Here is a 19,717-nt window from a genome sequence, read left to right on the forward strand (position 1 = left end):
TAATATTAACTAAACTTCAGACCTTACTAAAATTTCATCAACTGTCCCACTACATCACTGTCTTTTTGTCTGGGCTAGGATTCAATCCAGGATCCCATATTACCTTCAGTTGTCATGTATCCTTAATGTCCTCAAATCTGGGAAATTTCTATCTTTGACTTTTATTACCTTGACCATTTTTTAAGAGTTCAAACCAGTAATATTTTTGTTTCTCCACTGTAAAGTTCCTATTTTTCCCCCTTTATAATTCATAAGTATGTTGTGGGGAGATACTTTGAGACCGAACAAATAACCTGTTTCTCATCATACTTTTGCCCATGCATTCCACCACCCACTGATACCTTTACCTGTAACAATTATTACTGTGGTACTTTCTAATTGATGATTTTTTTTTAATTGATGATTTTCTATTTCCATCAATTTCTCTACATTTATTCACCGCAATTCTATTATAAGGAAGAACTGTTCCTGTTTTCCTACTTATTATTTATTTATATCAGTGCAAATTCATTTCTATTTTATTTCATGAGTTATAATCTAATACTATATCATTACTTATTTTGCTCCCCAAATTATCTCAGGTTTGGCCAGGTGGAGACTCTAATTCCAATCTAATACTTTCAGTTCTATTTTAGCCTTCCCTTTCCTTTTCTTTCTCTCACAGTGAAAAAACTAGCTCTCATTATCCACAATATATTTATATTTTGCTGAAGTTGAGTATACACATAGTTTCAGAATTGCTAACCAATACTTCTGTGAAAAACAAATTTGAATATACATCCTTGTAAGCTACATCACATTCTCTTGGAATATCTCTTGCGATAAAAATGAAATTAGAACCCTAGGAAGAAAAACACATAAGTACTTCTGTATATAGAATCTCATTTAGCCTAGAAATTCTACTATTGCTTATACAAATAAAAGGTATAATGGCATATGTTAATAATAATTACACACATATTAGGTTTTATACTCATATGTTTATATTTTAAGAATTAATTTTAGTACCCTTTTCCTTATAAAGTTTGGTCAAAATAGGTCTCAAGCCAGCAGTGTTGTTAACCCATTCAATAATTCCACATTCATCATTCAGGGGAATAACTGCATATGTTCGGATATGAAGTTCTCTTCTACGAGATTCTGCATCTTTTCTTAAACACTATTAAAAAAACACACACATAAACTTAAAAATTCAAAATTTCTGAATATGTCAAATATACATCTAAAGATTGTTCATTTCATAGCAAAAGAAAGTCAGTGAAAGTTTACTATGTGGTACAGCTGAATAATTCCTTGGAATGGCAGGAAAGGAAGCTACTGGGATAGTATCCATAGTCTTTTTCCAAATCATTAAAAATGCCTTGGGCAAGTCCCCCTTTTTAATTATTTACTACTAATGTGACAACAATATTGTGTTCAAAATATTATAGTTCTATATTTAACAATGACAAAATGTTTTTTATTGCTTTATAGATATTATTGAAATGTAAGTCCTTAGGCACAAAGACTGCTGCTTAATTTTGATTATCTAAACAAGAAACTACGAGTTTTATAATATCCTCAAAATGTAATTTTATTCTTACAGTTTAATATTATGGGCTTCATTTGAAAAACTGCCTCCTAGCAGAAGAAAGCTTTTTACGTTTCATCTGATTAATCCTGAATTATTCTAGGTAAAGATAAATGATGTTTTGTTTAATTCTGAAACTGTATGAAATAAACTAAGCACACAACTATAATTGCAAACTGTCCAATTCAAAAGCACAATCACTAACCAAAAACATGTTTTAAACTTTAGGAATAAATAGGCAACATAAATGTCAAATGTACAGCATTAGAATGACATGTGAAGATCAGTTTGTGGTCTCCTAGACCAACACAGACTGTAGTTTTTCACAATCAGGCCATTGTATTTTATATGTGGGGGAAGAGTAATGAAATAAATCAGTTACAAAGCTGATTAAGATAAATTTATAAACTAAACCCAGGCCACTTGATACTCCTAACCAGAAAAATACTCAAGGGAGCTTGGGATAAACATACGAATGGTGTTAAAGTCAGTGAATTAGGTTACCAATTTACTAAACATTTTAAATAAAAAGCAATCCTTTATTTCACAGTGCCTTTGATATGGGTTTTTAACGTGATATTAATTTTTAAATTATTTTGGTTACACAAAGTAAAGACCATAGTTGTTCTTTCTTAAAAATGAAATTATCTGTTGCTGTATCTTTTCTATGTTAAAAGTCTGTAACTTCTCCTGCTAATAAAAGAGGTACTAGTGATACACGGGGAGAAGATAGAGAGGGACAAAAAGCGTATAAAAAATAATTAAATTTCATCTTTCAATTGTATGGTTTAGAAATGATCTATGTGCATAATGAAAAGACTGTATCACATGGACAGTAGTTATGGAAACTCTAAAGTAAACTATCTCCAAACCTTATTAATCAAGGAATTGAATTCCATTAGCCTACAATCCTTTCTCAGGTCATCTTTTGGCTTACACATCATGATGTAGAACTTTCCATCTGATCCTTTCAAAGAGATCTTCTTTGGTTTCTGAAGAGAAGCAAGAATTTCCACCTAAAATATAGTAAGTTACATATAAGTTGAGGTCAAGATTCTTTGTTTAAATTTTCATATATATATATATATATATATATATATATATATATATATCATGCTACCTAACAAAAAAGAATATAATAACCTATATCATGTAATAAGTTTATTATCTTAACATTTCTTTTATCATAATCACTGATGACCCATGAAAAAATAGTTGCCATGCATAGAAAGCCATTGTCACCCATTAGGATTGACTATAAAGTAAAAGGATTACTTCATCAGCAATATAAGTACTTACACATTCAAACTGAGGGACCCTCTTCAGGACAGCCATGTTTAAAAGATTTTGTTTTTAAATATTTTACTTATTTGAGAGAGTGAGTGAGAGAGAAAAAGAGAGCATGTGCAAATGAGCACGCAGGAGCGAGGGACAGGAGGTGGGGGTAGGGTGGGAGGAAGAGGCAAACTCTCCACTGAGCAGGGAGCTCAATGTGGGGCTCAATCCCCAGGACTTCGGGATTGTGACCTGAGCAGAAGGTAGACACTCAACTACCTTCTAGAAGCCTCGCTGGCCCTTCTAAAAGATTTTTGAAATATTTTTTAGAGAACCTGTCTTTACAGCCAGAGACACTGTTTTTAAACGTCTTTAATGGTAAGAAGTGATTATCAATTTAATGTTACTTGACTTTTGAAACAAGAAACTCTTCCAAAACCAAGTCTACCTAATGAGGTGAGCAAATAACCTGAATACTATTAAGTTATAAACAAAGCATGACTATAAGTAAGAAAGAATGATTTCATTATGTGGTTTAATATCTGTCTCTGGAACAGTTAAACAAATGTTTTGATACACAGATTTACTGGAACAAATAGTTTTCAGAAATATTTACTTAGAAATGCTCTGGTGCCATTTCTTTAAAATAGTCACATATTTATAGTCACATACTTAAAAAAAAATCAAGCTCTTCTTAGCTAAATTTTGCTTCCTCCTAAACTATAAGCAAAAACTGTACTTTGTTCTCCTCTGTTTTTAGGATGAAAGAAAGTATGGAAAAAATCAAATTGTGAAAAATAAAAATGATACTCATGCTAAAATAATACAAGCATCTAAAAAAAATCAAAATACTTGACTGAACATGGGTTTTTGCTTTAAGGACACTGTCTTAGGGGTTGTAGAAGATTAAAAGGAGAATAAGCATGAACATTATGTGTGTATATCTAATAATAGGGGAAGATAAATGCATATGGGTGAAAAGTTGACAATACAATACAAAGGTAGTAATTGATTGGAAATAGACCTGTAACATTAGCAATATGTACTAAGAAGTTTAGGAGAGTAAACATGTTCACTGGAATACATAAAAAGCTAAAAACTGAGAAGGAACCATCTCCCTATCATGCTATTTAAGATGCATGACTCTCGTTCATCATAATATACATTAGAAAAGTATCAGTCTTCTCCATATGGGTATTTTTATAGGTCACAGATACTAGGAACATAGGATTTTAACATTTAATTTTATCCCATCAGTATTAAAAGTTTTATTTTTCTGTATTTCTAATCATTATTTCTTTGCAAATAAAATTCACTTAGTTTCTGAGAAAAACATTTTTTTAAAAAACTTAATTTGAAATTTTAATTTAACTAAATTTTAAAATCACAGTTACAGTTATATAATATTGAATTTTACCATATCATCAAAGCTTGCAATATAGGCCCAATGCCCAGGAAATGGCTCATGGTTAGCATGAGCACCCGGAATTGATGGAAGAGTAGGTATCATGACTGATTGTAAAGGAATGAGAATTTCACTGAATGTTGGTTCTTCCACCAGCTTTTTAAGCATTTTAAAATGAGTGCTCATGCTTAATGTGGAACTACTTCCATCCACCTGGGGAAAAAAAAATAGCACACTTTAATTTCTCTAGGTTTACACTGTATTATAGAACACTTAATTTCAACCAAAAGTTTCACTTCCACAATATTTTAATTACAATGGTTAAGCAGTCAGCAGTTTTCCAAGAATTCTTTATACTTCTCATTTTACTTGCTCCATACTCTTTTACTTTATCAATAATAATACCACAGGGCTGTTTCATGACTCATGGTGATAATAAAGGCCTACGATTTATTAACAGACACTACAAAATCCAAAGAGCTGTGTAAATCAAACTGTTTTTTTTTTGTATCAAATCTCATTGAGCAGCAAAATGATACCTGAATTTCTCTCCCAGGGCATATTAGTATATCTCACTATAGAAACAGTTATGAAACTGATTATGGGATACTCTATCAGAATACTCTCAGCAGGGATATTCAATATTGAGTACATACACTATATTACCTTTAAAAAATCTGAAAAATTCTAAATTCCTAAATGCAGCCTAGCTGGCCACAAAAATTTCAGATAAATAACTGAAAACTTGTATATGTAAAGCATTTAGAAAAGTGCCAGTGCTTAGTAAATGTTGGCTATTATCAATGTCTTTGATAATGCCAAGTACATTAGAAGTCAATAGGGCTCAAGTAGATAGCTAAAACAGATTACTCTTTCAAGGTGTTTAGTAATACAGAAAAGGTAAGAAATAGCCTATATTTTCTCACCTATAAATAGCTAATAGATTGAATATTTGTAAAGTGAAATCTAGCTATTTACCTGTAAACAGTCTCTCTCTTCTTCCTCAGAACTATCCTCACTCACTTTTACCTTTCCTATATATATATATTTTAGGGATTTCCCCCCCTCCATTTTCTTGGGCAAAAGAATGTGCTACTTCTATAAGCATATTCATACTCTAGATACAAGTATACTGAAAAAAGTAGTTATAGCCATTGGCTTATTTTCCTACAACACTATCAGCACCTCAATGCAGGAGAATATATCTTCTTGATTTGGGTTTCACTTAGCATAGTGCCTGTCAACAGGCAAGGAAATAAACACATCCTGAAAGAATGAAATAAAATGAAAACCAAACTCAAATCTTTTCCTCTCATATGTGTAGGTTAATGTATATAAGTTTTGAAAGTTTAAAGATACAACACAAAATAATAATAGAGATGATTTTGAGTATTTTGTATAGAGTCTTACAGCTTATTTCATATTCCTCTACTTAAATTATTTCTAATTAATATGGACAATTTACTCTCAGAATAATCTACACTAACAAGAGCTTTTAGAAATTTCAGAGTATAAATTTGAGAGGGACATGATAGAAATTTAAAAAACTGCTTTATTAAGGTAAACTGCATATATTTAAAGTATATGATTTGATGAATTTTTACGTATGTGTATATCTACTTACGTTAGAATTTTAACTTAATTAATCAAATGAAAGAAAACCAGCTAAAATCATATGGAAGTTTTATATAAGTGATCCAATACTGGACTCTAAGTAGGAAGATTTATGGTCATACCGGTTTATTGCACAATTCCAAAAGCTTATCCGTTAGGCGAGTTGCATCTCCAATAAATTTTTCTAAGGATTTTTTCATATGAATAGCTTTATTTAGGATTTCTTTGCATCTGTTCACACGCATGGGATAAGAAGACTGTCATAAAAGAAATTAAATGTAGTTTTATACAAGGTGTTAAAAACAGAATTTTGATCGACATAAATCAATTCTAGATGAGAATTCATATTGATTCAAATTTCCTGGAAATCAATGTGGCAATATTCTCAACAGCCATGAAAATGCTTTTATCCTATGACCTTATGAATTCCCTTCTTAGAATCTATCCTGGTGGAATAATCAAAATTAAGAATAAATATAGATGTGTCTAGATGTATTTATTATAAGAACATAACAATGGAAACACAACAGTTAAATAAATAATAGAAAATAATTATAAGCTAACTACTATAGAGTTTTACATAATTATTAAAATTGTGCCTTCAAAGAATATTTAATTCATAGAAATATGCTATAGTAATAATCTTAGATGAAAAATATCAAATTATGTATCTATATAACCCAAATTTGGCATTAAAATATACACAGAAACTACATATACAAAAATACAGAAAAATATCAATGGTAGAATTAGTGAATTTTAGTTTTCTTAATATTTGTCTATTTTTCAAATTCTCTAAAATATTTATGATTAAATATATTTACCACCTTATAAATGCCCATTAATAATGCAATAGTTTTTCTACTATTAATAGTTTAGATACTTTGGATTAAACACTTTGAAAAAATAGGCTACCATTTCATACCAAGCACTAACAGTTTACTAGACTTCAGAGAGAAAACACATGCTGAATTTTTTATCTTAACATATTAGTCCTTTCATTTGATATCGTAAATATTTCTGAATTTAAAAATGATACATAATGCTTTAATATATTTTTTTAAAAAAAGATTTTATTTATTTATTCATGAGAGACACAGAGAGAAGCAGAGACATAGGGAGGGGGAGAAGCAGGCTCTCCCTGCGGAACTTGATCCCAGGACCCCGGGATCACAACCTGATCAAAGGTAGTTGCTCCAGCAGAGCCACCCAGTTGCCCCAATTTCTTTTTTTCAAGAATTTAAAATTTATGTTTTGCTACTAATTTACTAAGAAAGAAATACTGGAACTTGCATCTTCATATTAGCATTAAATAATCAATCCCGTATAAAATGGAAAAAGACACTGCTGTGATTACTATATTACCTTTGACACAGCTGTCATCATCCACATTGCTTGTTGAGGATAGGCCAGAAACACTTTGGCTATAATTTCCATCAAGACAACAAAAACTTCATCATGAGAATGACAAATTCGAGAGATCAACTGTGAAAAAGCAGTCAAAAACTGATATGGTGCTAAGTGATTTGTGTGCTCTGTGATAACCTTGTTTATTTTGGCTAAATCGTTTCTCATTTGTACACGATCAGAACGGCCAGCTGAGAAAAAGATCAATGTTAAAAAAACAGAGAAGAAAAAAACAGTCTATCAGTCATTTCATAAAAGAAAAATTTTGTGTTAAAAACAACTTTACAATACATGTTATTCTCACACCCAAAGCTAGATCACTTGCCAATAGATGAAGATAGCTATCTTTGACCAAACAGAAAAACATATTTAAAAGGGTCACTGAAAAACTCAAGGGCTATTAATTTTCACTAGAAACACAGAACAAGCCACACTCCACTATAATTTTTAGGGTAAATTATTTGGCTTAAACTAGTATCTCTCAATATGTGTAGGTTCAGGAAGGAATGAACAGATACTCATTTGCAGCCCTGAACTGCAACTTCTATGTGTTTAGTGTTTCTCCTCGTTGTTAACATTCATGCTCACACTTACATTCAATCTTAAGTATCAAAATCATTCCTAACTTTATAAGTTGACTCTTGAGCCAAATGTAACTTTATATCAAAATCAAAATTTCTCTTATCTGTTAAAATTTTTACATAAATTATACCTTTTTCCCATTCGTATGCCTTAGCACCAAAATCAAGCCATAGTGATAACATTCGTGGCATTGACTGATATATGAATTGATTTCCATATTGTAGAGATCTGCAATTATATAGAAAAGATATTATTAACATAGTGCTCTTTTTTACAATTATATGGATTAAAATGTAAAGACAAACTATTACTTGAGTTTTACATAGTCTTCTGACAAAAATTATGGTATCCATATTTCTTCTTAGTAGAGGTTACTTTGATTCCCTTCTCCCTTTTTTTTAAAGATTATTTATTTATTTATTTGAGAGGAGGAGAGCATATATATGAGAAGGAGCAAGAGGGAGCAGGGAAGGGTAGAGGAAGAGGAGGCTTCATGCTGAGAAAAGAGCCCAATGGGGCTTGATCCCAGGGCTGCAGAACCATGACTTGAGCTGATGGGAGATGCTCAACTTAATTTTCATGGTATAATACTGGTACTACTGAATTAAAAATATATGTGCACATTAATTTTTCCATTAATAAAGTTTTTTTAAAGATTTTATTTATTTATTCATGAGACACACACACACAGAGAGAGAGAGAGAGAGAGAGAGAGAGAGAGAGAGAGAGGCAGAGACACAGGCAGAGGGAGAAGCAGGCTCCATGCAGGGAGCCTGACATGGAACTCAATCCCGGGTCTCCAGGATCACACTATGGGCTGAAGGTGACACTAAACCAATGAGCCACCCTGGCTGCCCAATAAAGTAATTTTTTAAAAGGAAGAAAAAAATGATAGAAAAATTTTTTATCTCATCTAAGGTTAAAGACTGAATCATTGGTAAAGTAGAAAGTATCCTGAATATGCTAAGATCCGTGATTGATAACACTTCAAGATCAACAGAGTCACTATGACATATTTAATAAGTACACATGCAGTTCTCATACTTACCTGCCAAAATGAAGAACTATATACCGAATGAGATCACCTTGCTTTTCCATTTTGTTGTCTGTGACCATGGGCATCAATTTGTCATAGTACTTGGCAAGGTAAAAATGCCCATCCTCCCATTCTGGCAAGAACAAGGTCACATCCTGTAAAACACAACACCAGAAACTTACCTAAGCAAACCCCATACTATACTGGGAAATAAACTATGAAAAGATGATCAGGGATCAAAAGGTGTAAAACCCACATATAGGCAGAGCAAAGTCAAAGGCAGAGTGACTCTTTAATTAGAATAAAGAATAGATATTTTCTTGGAAAGGTTTTCTCAGGATGGCTGGTTGGATCTGGTGAGTTGTCCACTGGCCAGCAAGAAATAGTGTTCAGATAATTAGCTATTTAGGGAAAGGAAACTCCATTTACATTGCCACTTTATATGTCATCAAAATAATTTCCAGATGGACTAACGTATTTTATGAAAGTGTTTATATGTCTATTTTTACTATAAAAAAATCTCAGGAAAGGAAAATATCAAACCTCTAAGGATAGGACTTTAAAGCATAAAAAGATGGTAACAAAAAAACCACATCTTATTTTTCTCCAAGATCTTTCACAGGTTACTGCATTCCCTCTCAACTCCTTTATAATTGGGTTTCTAAGAATTCACCTCTCATTCATTCCTCAAACTATTTCTTCATGGTTTGTCTTCAGTATTCCACAAAAGCAACTCCTTAAATCTAAAAGATCCTTTCCAATTCTGATCTCATTTGAACTCTCTTCAGCACCTGTTTCTGTTGTCCACAGCATTTCCTCTTTGAAACACTTTCTTCCCTTGGCTTCCATGAGGCCACAATCTTCCAAGTTTTCTCTTATCCTGTCCCCTGTATCATTTCCTTTCTATTCCCCTGCCTTTTAAGTATTTGTGTATTTATTTTAAAACAATACTATTTGAAATGTGATGGAAAACATAGAATGGCTGACAACAGAATAAATTTTTTTAATGAATTTCCACTCTTTATTCAAGTAAGTACGAGAACACAGTTTGAACTAGGAACTGTAAATGAGATCTTGAGTTTCCCCTGAACCTAATCCTGCCAATTTACAGACAGCTACCTGCCTGTGGATAGAGGAGAGAATGGCATGACTAGACATATAAAACAGATGCTGGATTCATGTACTCAACCAGCCAGAGATAAGGCTGCCAGTGTCCCTCCCTTATCTAGTCATAAAAGCAAAGGGAGGGATCCCTGGGTGGCGCAGCGGTTTGGCGCCTGCCTTTGGCCCAGGGCACGATCCTGGAGACCCAGGATCGAATCCCACATCGGGCTCCCAGTGCATGGAGCCTGCTTCTCCCTCTGCCTGTGTCTCTGCCTCTCTCTCTCTCTCTGTGACTATCATAAATAAAATTAAAAAAAAAAATTAAAAAAAAAAAGCAAAGGGAATAAGGAAACAGTATAATTTCTTTTAAAAAAAGATATTTTTCAGTCTGGTTTTACCATCACTTTACTCTCTGCTTACTCTTACCTGTCTCCCTCCTTCCTTCTTTTCTAGTTTAAGTTTTTAAAATTTATTTTGTAAAGTAAAATTTAGAAACAGGAAAATACAGAAATTTTATGTGTATAGCTTGGTCAATTATCACAAAGTGATCACATATAAGACCTCTGGAAACACAAGCTCCCCCATTCACCCTCCCAATCACTGAAATAACCACTGCTATAAAGTGAATGTTTGTTATCTCCCCACCCCTGAAATTCATGTTGAAGCCTAATCCCCAAAGATAATATCTGGAGGTGGGGCCTTTGGGAGGTGATTAGGTCATGATGATGGAACCCTCATGGGTAAGATTAGTGCCCTTATAACCCAGACCCCTAAGAGCTCCCTCACCCCTTCTGCCTTGTAATAATAATGGCAGTCTATGAAGCAGGCCCTCATCAGATACCAAATCTATTACTACTGTGATCTTGCTTCCCAGCCTCCAGAACTGTGAGAAATGTCTGTTGTTTAAGTCACCCAGTTTATATGTTTATTATAGTATATTGTTCTTAGAACAGCCCAAACAGACTGACAACCGCTTTTGGAATTTCTAATACAGTAATTTTGTTTTGCCCATTTTTTAACTTTATATAAATGGAAACATACTACATGTATTATTTTCTATCCAGTTTTTTTCATTCAACATCATGCTTGTGAAATCTGCCAAACTGTTTTCCAAAATGATCATACCACTTTATACTTTCAGCAACAATGTGTGAGTCTAAATGCTCTACAGTCTGACTTTGAGTTGTCAATCTTTATATTTTAGTCTTTTATTTTTATTTTTTAAAAAGATTTTTATTTACTTATTCATGAGAGACAGAGAGAGAGAGAGAGAGACAGAGAGAGAGAGAGACGCAGAGACACAGGCAGAGGGAGAAGCAGGCTCCATGCAGGGAGCCCGAAGTGGGACTCGATCCCAGGTCTCCAGGATCAGGCCCTGGGCTGAAGGCAGTGCTAAACGGCTGAGCCACCCGTTAGTCTTTTAATAGATATATAGTGTTGCCTTGTAATGTTTTTAATTTGCATCTATGCTTGGCTACTACAATTGCATACATATCCTTTATTTGTTTTTGGTCATTTATATATTTACTTTTGTAAGTCTTCTACACAGTTCTTGCCTCAGGTTTGCTAATTAACTTTTAAGATTTCTTACTGTATTCTGGATAAGAGCCTCTTATCATTTATGTGTTGCAAGTATCTTCTAATCTATGGCTTGCCTCCACATTCATAATGATATCTTTTCATGAGGAAATTCATAATTTTAATGTAGTCAAATTTTATCAATCATTTCTTTTACAGTTGGTCATTTTGATCTGTTTAAGAAGTCCTGACCTACTTCCAGGTTTGAAGATACTCTCCTATATAAGTTTTGGAAGCTTTATTATTTTGACTTTCATGTTTCAAATTCTACCACCTGCCTCAAATTTACCTTTGTTAATGGTGTGAAGAAAAGATCAAGTTTGACTTTTTTTCCTGTAAGATAACCAAATGATACAACATTTATTAAAAAGACTATCTTTCTGGGGGCGCCTGGGTGGCTCAGTGGGTTAAGTAAGTGTCTAACTCTTGATTTCAGCTCAGGTGATAATCTCAGGGTTGTGGGATTAAGCCCTGTGCTGTGCTCTGCACTGGACATAGAGCCTGCTTGGGATTCTGTCTCTCTCTGCCCCTTTCATGCCCCCAACCACAAGTGTACTCTCTCTCTCTCTCTCAAAAAAAAAAAAAAAAAAAAAAAAAAAAGACTATTCCTCATGGGACTTAGGCCATCATGACAGAGACTTAGTGATGCAGCTTGTTTAGTCAGATTCTAACTTTGGTATAATGAGGGCCTCTCTTCCTTCTCCTCCACCCCAGGCTTCAGTGCAAGAGATGAAAGACCTGGAATATCTGCTATAAATTTTGCTGTGAAGAATTAGTGAGTTTTGTGTGCCTCACAAATTAGAAGAAATTCAGATCTCTCCAATAGGGAGAGTAAAACATAATAATGACTTTAGGATTTACCTTGTTACTACTGCTCTTTAGTATAGTATGTGTGTGTGTGTGTGTGTGTGTGTGTATTTTTTTTTTCTTTTTAAGATTTATTTATTTGAGAGAGAGTGCATGTGAGGGGAATCAAGCAGAGTGTGGTGCCCAATGTGGGGCTCCATCCCACCACCCAGGAAATTATGACCTGAGCCAGAATTATGAGTCAGACACTTAACCGACCGAGCCACCCAGGCATCCCTGCATGGCAACTTCTTGTAAACATGGGAACAGGGGGCTAGACTCCTACTATGTATCTTGCTCAGAATTCAACACTGCCAGGATTTAAACATTAACATTTGTTTCATCTGCTTTATTAGCTCTTGGTCCCATTTAGGTCTTTTCTTTTTATATCTTCCACTTCTCTCCTTATCATCATCATGTTTTCCTCTAGGCTTAAGTATATTTATAGTAGCGATTTTAAAGTTCTTATCTGAAGTATGTTTATGATAGCTGTTTTAAAGTCCTTATCTCCTCATTTTATCATCTTTACCATATTTGTGTGTCTTTCTATTGACTGATTTTTCTTCTGTATATAGCTTATATATTCCTGCTTCTACATATCTAGAGTAATTTTTTACTGGATGCCAGACATAGGTCATTTTATGTTGCGGAGTTTTAGATTTTGTTATATTCCTTTAGAGAGTTGTAGACTTTGATCAGGCAGGCAGTAATTTTACTCGTAAATCAGCTTAATCCTTTTAATGTTTCAATGCTTTTGTAGGGTGGATGTAGAGTAGCCTTTAGTGTAGGGCTAATTAAACCCATTTTTAAGGTGTGGCCCTTTGAGAGTCTCTATATATCATGTATGCAATGAGGCCTCTTGCCTGGTGATAGAATTCTGGATGATTTCCAATTCTATGTAAGCTCTGGAAATTGTTCTTTTTATAGCACTCCCCCAAATCCCTGCCCCCCAACTGATATGTATAACTGCATTATACATATACTTGCCTTGTATTTTTTCATAACTGCATTGCTTTCAAAGTTAGCTGTTTCTTCCATAAATCGGCCCACTAGTAGCATAGCTCGACCATGGATTAACATGTTCTTACTCTCGGTTGGGGTTTTATTTTCAGGAAAACATAATTCAACACCCTTCTGAAGAACAATTAGTGCCTGGTGAACATCACCCTAAAAGGAAAATGGCAACAACAAGCTTTTTAATTTAAGATATTTCTTTTCTGAAAAACATTATTATTAGTACTTAAAGTCCATTAAATATGTTTTATGTATAATTCTTTGTAACTTCATGTTCATATCTCATTTCCCTCCTACAAAAGTAAAATCCTAAAAAGGAAGCATTGCTTCATTTCATGTAGAACTCATATTAATTCATTCATTTGCTCATTTTTACAGTCAATCAAAGTATAAGGAACTGAGAGATATATGTAGATGACTAGGGATAAACAAACATGAATAAATCAAAATTTCTAGCTTAAAAAAGTTCACAGTCAAGTGAAGAAATAGAGTATGTAAAATAGCGACAAAATGGTAAATGCTATTAACAGAGAAATTTATATGGATATTAAGGACAGAGAAGGGAATCTCCCACACTACATGAAGATATAAGAAAATGGAGAAGAGCAGCGCTCAGCAAAGATTACCGGATGAGGAAAATTTGAATTAAGTTTTGAAGAATGAGTAGCAATTCCTGGAAGTAAATTCAGTGAAGGACATTCTTGGTAAAAGGAGTAATAATTTGGGGCTCCTGGGTGGCTCAGTTGGTTAAGTGTCTGACTCCTGATCTCAGCTCAGGTTTCGATCTCAAGGTTGTAAAAATTAAAAAAAGGATTAACATCCCTATGTGGAAAAGGCAAGTAGCATGGTTTTAGCTATAGTCTAAAGGGCTTATGAAATAGTGAGTGATAAGTGAAGTTGAAGAGGTAGACTGGAACTCAATCAGAAAAAGCCTTGTATACTTTCTAGAGGTCAGACTTAATCATAAAGGCATGAAGAATACTTCAAAAGGTTTTAATCAAAGCAGCTACATGATTTAATGTGCATTTTAGAAAGATTACAAACTGCAGTCATGTGTACACAGAAACAGAAAGACTAAAAAAAAAGGCTATTAATATTATTAGAGACTACAAATGCTAAGGGCATGAATGAAAGCAGCAGAGTTAAATAAGAGAGGATTAAAAGATGTTTCTTTTTCAACTTCCAAATATGCAATAAGGTATTATTAAGTATAGTCACTATGCTATACATTATACCACGACTTATTTATTTATAACTAGAAGTTTGTATCAAAATGTTAAGAGAGGGCGCCTAGGTGGTTCAGCTGGTACAGCATGTAACTCTTTTTAGGTTTTTTGGGTTTTTTGTTTTTAGAGGGAGAGAATGTGTGAGAAGCTTGATCTCACAATCCTGAGATCATGACTGAGATCATGACCTGAGCTGAAATCAAGAGTCAGACATTTAACCAACTGAGCCACCAGGTGCCCCAAGCATGCAACTCTTGATCTCAAGGTCATGAGTTTGAGCCTCAGGTTGCAGGTAGTTTACTTATCAACAACAACAACAAAAATCGAAAGATTTTTCTAAGGAAAATTTGGTCTCCACTTGGACATGGAAAATGAGGGAAATAAAGAAGTTCAAAATGATGCCAAGATGTCTATCTTAGATGAGAGGATACGAAGGAGTCCGATTTAAAAAACAGAATATATAGGAGAAGCAGTTATTGAATAGTAAATGATGAACTTGATTTTGAACATGTTGAATTTAAGGTATAATACACAGACCAGCACTAGCTCAGAAAATGACCAGGTACTGGCAAATATAGGCTGAATCATTACTTTTGCCTCTACAATCACAGATGGCTCCAGCTATAGTTGCTAAATGTCAATTTCAGAATATGCTATGCTCACTACTAATTCTAGACTGGTGGCAAGTATAAGGAGATATGTAAGTAATAACCATTTAAATCTGGGGAATAATCTTTGCAAGTAATTCAGATAATCAAAAAGCCTCTTGCTCATTACTATTGCTTCAATCTGGGGATAGCTGGGGACTTTTGTTCTTATGCAAAGCCTTTTGTGATAGGTTAGATTAGAAATTAATCCTGACAATAAAACTGGCAAATCCTCCCAAAACTAATTGTCTGCTAAGAATATAAGTAGGGAACAGTGTTATTTTCATTTCACAAGAATCTTTTTTTTTTAAACGTTTTATTTATTTATTCATGAGAGACAGAGAGAGAGAGGTGGAGACATAGGCAGAGGGAGAAGCAGGCTCCACGCAGGGAGCCCGATGTGGGACTCGATCCTGGATCCTGGGATCATGCCCTGAGTCAAAGGCAGACGCTCAACCGCTGAGCCACTCAGGTGTCCCTCATAAGTGTCTTGAGCACCTACTACGTGCACCCTGTATATATACAAGAGGTAAAGACAAATTAAAAATTGGCTGTTTCTCTAAAGAACAACAAAGGAAGACAGATGAAAACTGAAAGAATTGCACTTTCATCTTGAAATGGAAAGACAAATGTTTGTTTAGGGACATCAGGAAAGAAGGAACGGTTTCCTTTAAATTATGGTAGAATGATAAAGATGACAGAGAGACTCTGAATTTGGATTAGGGATCATCTCTTAGTCAGGCCTTGGTAGGAAGTATATAATATACAACAATATATCTATGATGTTCTCTTGGCCGTTACCTTGGACCATAGCCACTTTGCTCTCTCCACATATAGTTCAGCAAGTCTTGATTCTCCAGCATTAAGGAGAGCATTGTAGGCTGTCTGGTGGTGACCAGCCTTTCTAGCTACTCTGGCACTCTGTAGCCAACATTCTCCAACCATTTCATTGTAATCTGGTCTAAATGAAGACGAGAAAAAGCATTTTAAATTATATTCAACAATTTTACTAGAAAGCTCTCTTCCTAACATGGAACCTTCTCAAAATACAATTCAAAGAAATCAAAGAAGATTAATTTATTAAAAAACTCATTTTAATTTTCTTACAGTGGTCAATTTTTGTCAATTACAAGTCTATGAAAACTCTAATACTGACTTCTATCTGCACCTCTCCCAGATATATTAACAATAAAAAAGATACATTGCATTTAAAAGTAATTCTCAAGTTCTAAGTTCATTTCAACTTATATAGTATTGCTCTGACAACTGATAACAGAAAAATACAGATTCAAAGAGAAAATTAAGGAAGATAAATACTTCCAAATAATACACAAATGTAATAGTAAATTCATGATCACTGACATTAAAAAAAAAAGTGTGAAAAACCTTTTGTTGAGGCTTAATAAAGCTCTCCGGAGAGCCAGGATGGGCTCCTTAGCTCTGTAGGAATTTTGTGTCATTTCTAGTCGAGCTACCCAGTTGAGAGAATCTTCTTGAGAACTGTCACCTGGCGACTGGTGAAAGAGTGGTTTGATGCTATGCTCCAACTCACACAACATGTGCAATCTGAAGATAGATAGATAAAATGTTATCTCATATACAAAGCACATACTCAAATTAGCTATTAAGAATCTGAATTGTGAAGTTTTCTTTGGAAGAACTTTAACCAATATATATCCTTAGTATATAAACTATAACATTTTTATCTTTTTAAATTGGATATAAAACACCACTTATGTTGATTTAAATGTTTAGTCCAAATTCCTATTAAATTGGAGAAGGATATATAAAACTAAATTCAAGTGTATACAAATCAAGTTTCACCTATATAAAGATAAGAGAAAATATGGATCCATTATAAATCAACAGAAATATCTGCATATTTTGCTGGTGCTTCTATAATAGGCCTGACATAGGTAGATGCCAGCAAAAAAGTGAAATGATGCAATTTTATTTTTTCTAAGAATGATGGAAACACTCATGACACATTCACACTAGCTTTTTTTCCATTTTTAATACTTAGTGTCTATGACTCAGTGTTCAAGGATACAGTTGAGTATCTACAGAACAAAATTAATCTCAGTAGTCCAATCTATGGTTTCATTCAACTGTTACTAAAGGGGCTGATACAAATTATAGTAAATTCTTCTAAATTAAACAAAAATGTTCTTACTTATTTTTTAAATTATAACATCTATTGTTTTCCTCAGGTGAACTCACAGATCTGAAATGTTTTCATTTCATTTTCTTCCTTACTTCTGAAAGCTAATTTTCCATTCTACTGGTGTAATGTCTACATTTTTTTGGGAGGGAAATGTCAAATGCATTTCCAAATGAGAGGGAAAAGAAACCTAACAAGTACTGAGCATGAAAAGTGCCAGGCACAGTAAATGTCTACACTATTTAGGTTAGTTATATAGCAAGTACAATATGACATTACAACAGGATGAATATGATATTTTCTTAGTTTTTAGAAGTTTCACAATTGCCTTTTCTTTTTTTTTATATATATTTTTTTCTTTATTTATTTATGATAGTCACACACACACAGAGAGAGAGAGAGAGAGAGAGAGAGAGAGAGAGAGAGAGAGGCAGAGACACAGGCAGAGGGAGAAGCAGGCTTCCATGCACCGGGAGCCCGACGTGGGATTCGAGCCCGGGGCCCCAGGATCGCGCCCTGGGCCAAAGGCAGGTGCCAAACCGCTGTGCCACCCAGAGCATTTGACTGCACAATTGCCTTTTCAATGAAAAGGATATACATTAGAACATTTTTTAAAAACTAAACGGTGAGGAGCACCTGGCTGGCTCAGTTGGTAGAGCATGTGACTCTTGATCTCAGGGTTGTGAGTTTGAGCCCCACAATGGGCACAGAGACCATTTAAAAAACAAAAACAAAAACGAAAACAAACAAACAAGAAAACCCTCTAAGGTGATTTTGAGATAAAGGAATAAAAAAGCCACTGTGAGTAGATACACATGAAACCAAATATACTATCACTGAAGACAGTTAAAGACCAGGAACACAAAAATGGAAACCAACCCCCCCATACCTTACAATATATTCATATCCTCGTTGATAAGAGCCTCTTTCAAAGCTTGCAGCTGAAAGAGGTACAATTTGTTCTGCTCTCACTAGTTTCAGTGTGTCATAAAAAGCTGTGGTATCTCTTTTCTTGGCTGATAATAGTAACTGTCCCAGTCTGACACTCCATGTTGTAGATTTCCCATCTGAAAAATAAATGTAGAGTCAAGGAGTGCCATAGGGCCCCAAAATTAGCTTTATTATCATTTGGTAAAATAGTCAGCAGAAATACTGGAGCAAATGGTTTCACTCTACTTTGGACAACTAAACTAGGAAATTATAAAACAAGCTAAAAGATTAATTATAGATGTTACTTAGCTACTTAAGTCTGAATATTTATAGCATATTAAAACTGCATACATTTAAAAAAAAACTGCATATATTTTAGGAAGTAATTTTACCTGCTGCCAAATAGTTTTCCACCAAATCCCACTGTGACAATTTCCAGGCTGCTTCCACTCTGTATGTGTTTAATTCATCTGTCCATTCAGATCTATTAAGAGACGCCAGTTATCAACAAAACCTTATTTATTTAAGTGGCATTTAGAATTTTTTTTATTGTTTTAGATGTTCTATTTATTTATTGCTCTATTTGTATTATATTGTATTTTGTACTTAGATATGAAATAATTATCTTTATCCAAAATAACCCAATTTTTTTTTTTATTTATGATAGTCACAGAGAGAGAGAGAGAGAGAGAGAGAGAGAGACATAGGCAGAGGGAGAAGCAGGCTCCATGCACCGGGAGCCCGACGCAGGATTCAATCCTGGGTCTCCAGGATCGCGCCCTGGGCCAAAGGCAGGCACCAAACCGCTGCGCCACCCAGGGATCCCAATAACCCAATTTTTAATCTTTCCACTCCCCTAAAACATTTTTTCAATAATGACTTCTAAAAGGTTCATTTATAAATGCCATTCAAAAAATGCCATTCCTTAACAAACTGTGCCATATAACAGAATCAATACCTGCATAATTACAAAGTGCAGTTGTAAGATTAGCTGCATGTTTAATTTAAACAAAGGCGGGAGAAAAAAGAGCCAACTGAACAACTGAACACATTCAGAGGTAAGCAATTCTAAGAACTTGGAATTTTTGAAATTAAATTTAAGGCAAAAATATAGGAACTGATGAGTAGATCAGGGGCAGTTGGGGGTGCACATGGGGTACATATTTATAAATAAAATCTTTAAAAAAGTAATAAATGAGTAAATTTTTTACTTAAAAAAATCTAATAATAGCAGCATAAATATACTGCATACCTTACTGAATACCTTATAATATCTAAATACAATTTCACCAAAAATAATCTAAAACAGGTTAAAAGAAATA

General features: G+C 34.0%; 1 protein-coding gene across 5 annotated transcripts in view; it reads right to left on the reverse strand.

The window, feature by feature from the left end:
- Positions 1–19,717, reverse strand: part of ATR (ATR serine/threonine kinase) — a 95,804-nt gene that overhangs the window by 9,480 nt on the left and 66,607 nt on the right. For 4 of the 5 annotated variants that reach the window (XM_055321192.1, XM_055321191.1, XM_055321193.1 and 1 more), the window contains 12 exons: positions 18,788–18,879; positions 18,355–18,532; positions 16,691–16,870; positions 16,106–16,265; positions 13,405–13,584; positions 8,902–9,044; positions 7,984–8,081; positions 7,230–7,462; positions 5,987–6,121; positions 4,263–4,463; positions 2,443–2,586; positions 1,009–1,159 (listed from right to left, as the gene is read on the reverse strand). In XM_055321192.1, the coding sequence (XP_055177167.1) occupies positions 1,009–1,159; positions 2,443–2,586; positions 4,263–4,463; positions 5,987–6,121; positions 7,230–7,462; positions 7,984–8,081; positions 8,902–9,044; positions 13,405–13,584; positions 16,106–16,265; positions 16,691–16,870; positions 18,355–18,532; positions 18,788–18,879 (1,895 nt within the window). The remainder of the gene's footprint in view (positions 1–1,008; positions 1,160–2,442; positions 2,587–4,262; positions 4,464–5,986; positions 6,122–7,229; positions 7,463–7,983; positions 8,082–8,901; positions 9,045–13,404; positions 13,585–16,105; positions 16,266–16,690; positions 16,871–18,354; positions 18,533–18,787; positions 18,880–19,717) is intronic. The other variant, XR_008663916.1, reaches the window with a different exon arrangement.

This window comes from Nyctereutes procyonoides, unplaced genomic scaffold (genome assembly GCF_905146905.1).
Source record: "Nyctereutes procyonoides isolate TBG_1078 unplaced genomic scaffold, NYPRO_anot_genome, whole genome shotgun sequence".
NCBI lineage: Eukaryota > Metazoa > Chordata > Mammalia > Carnivora > Canidae > Nyctereutes > Nyctereutes procyonoides.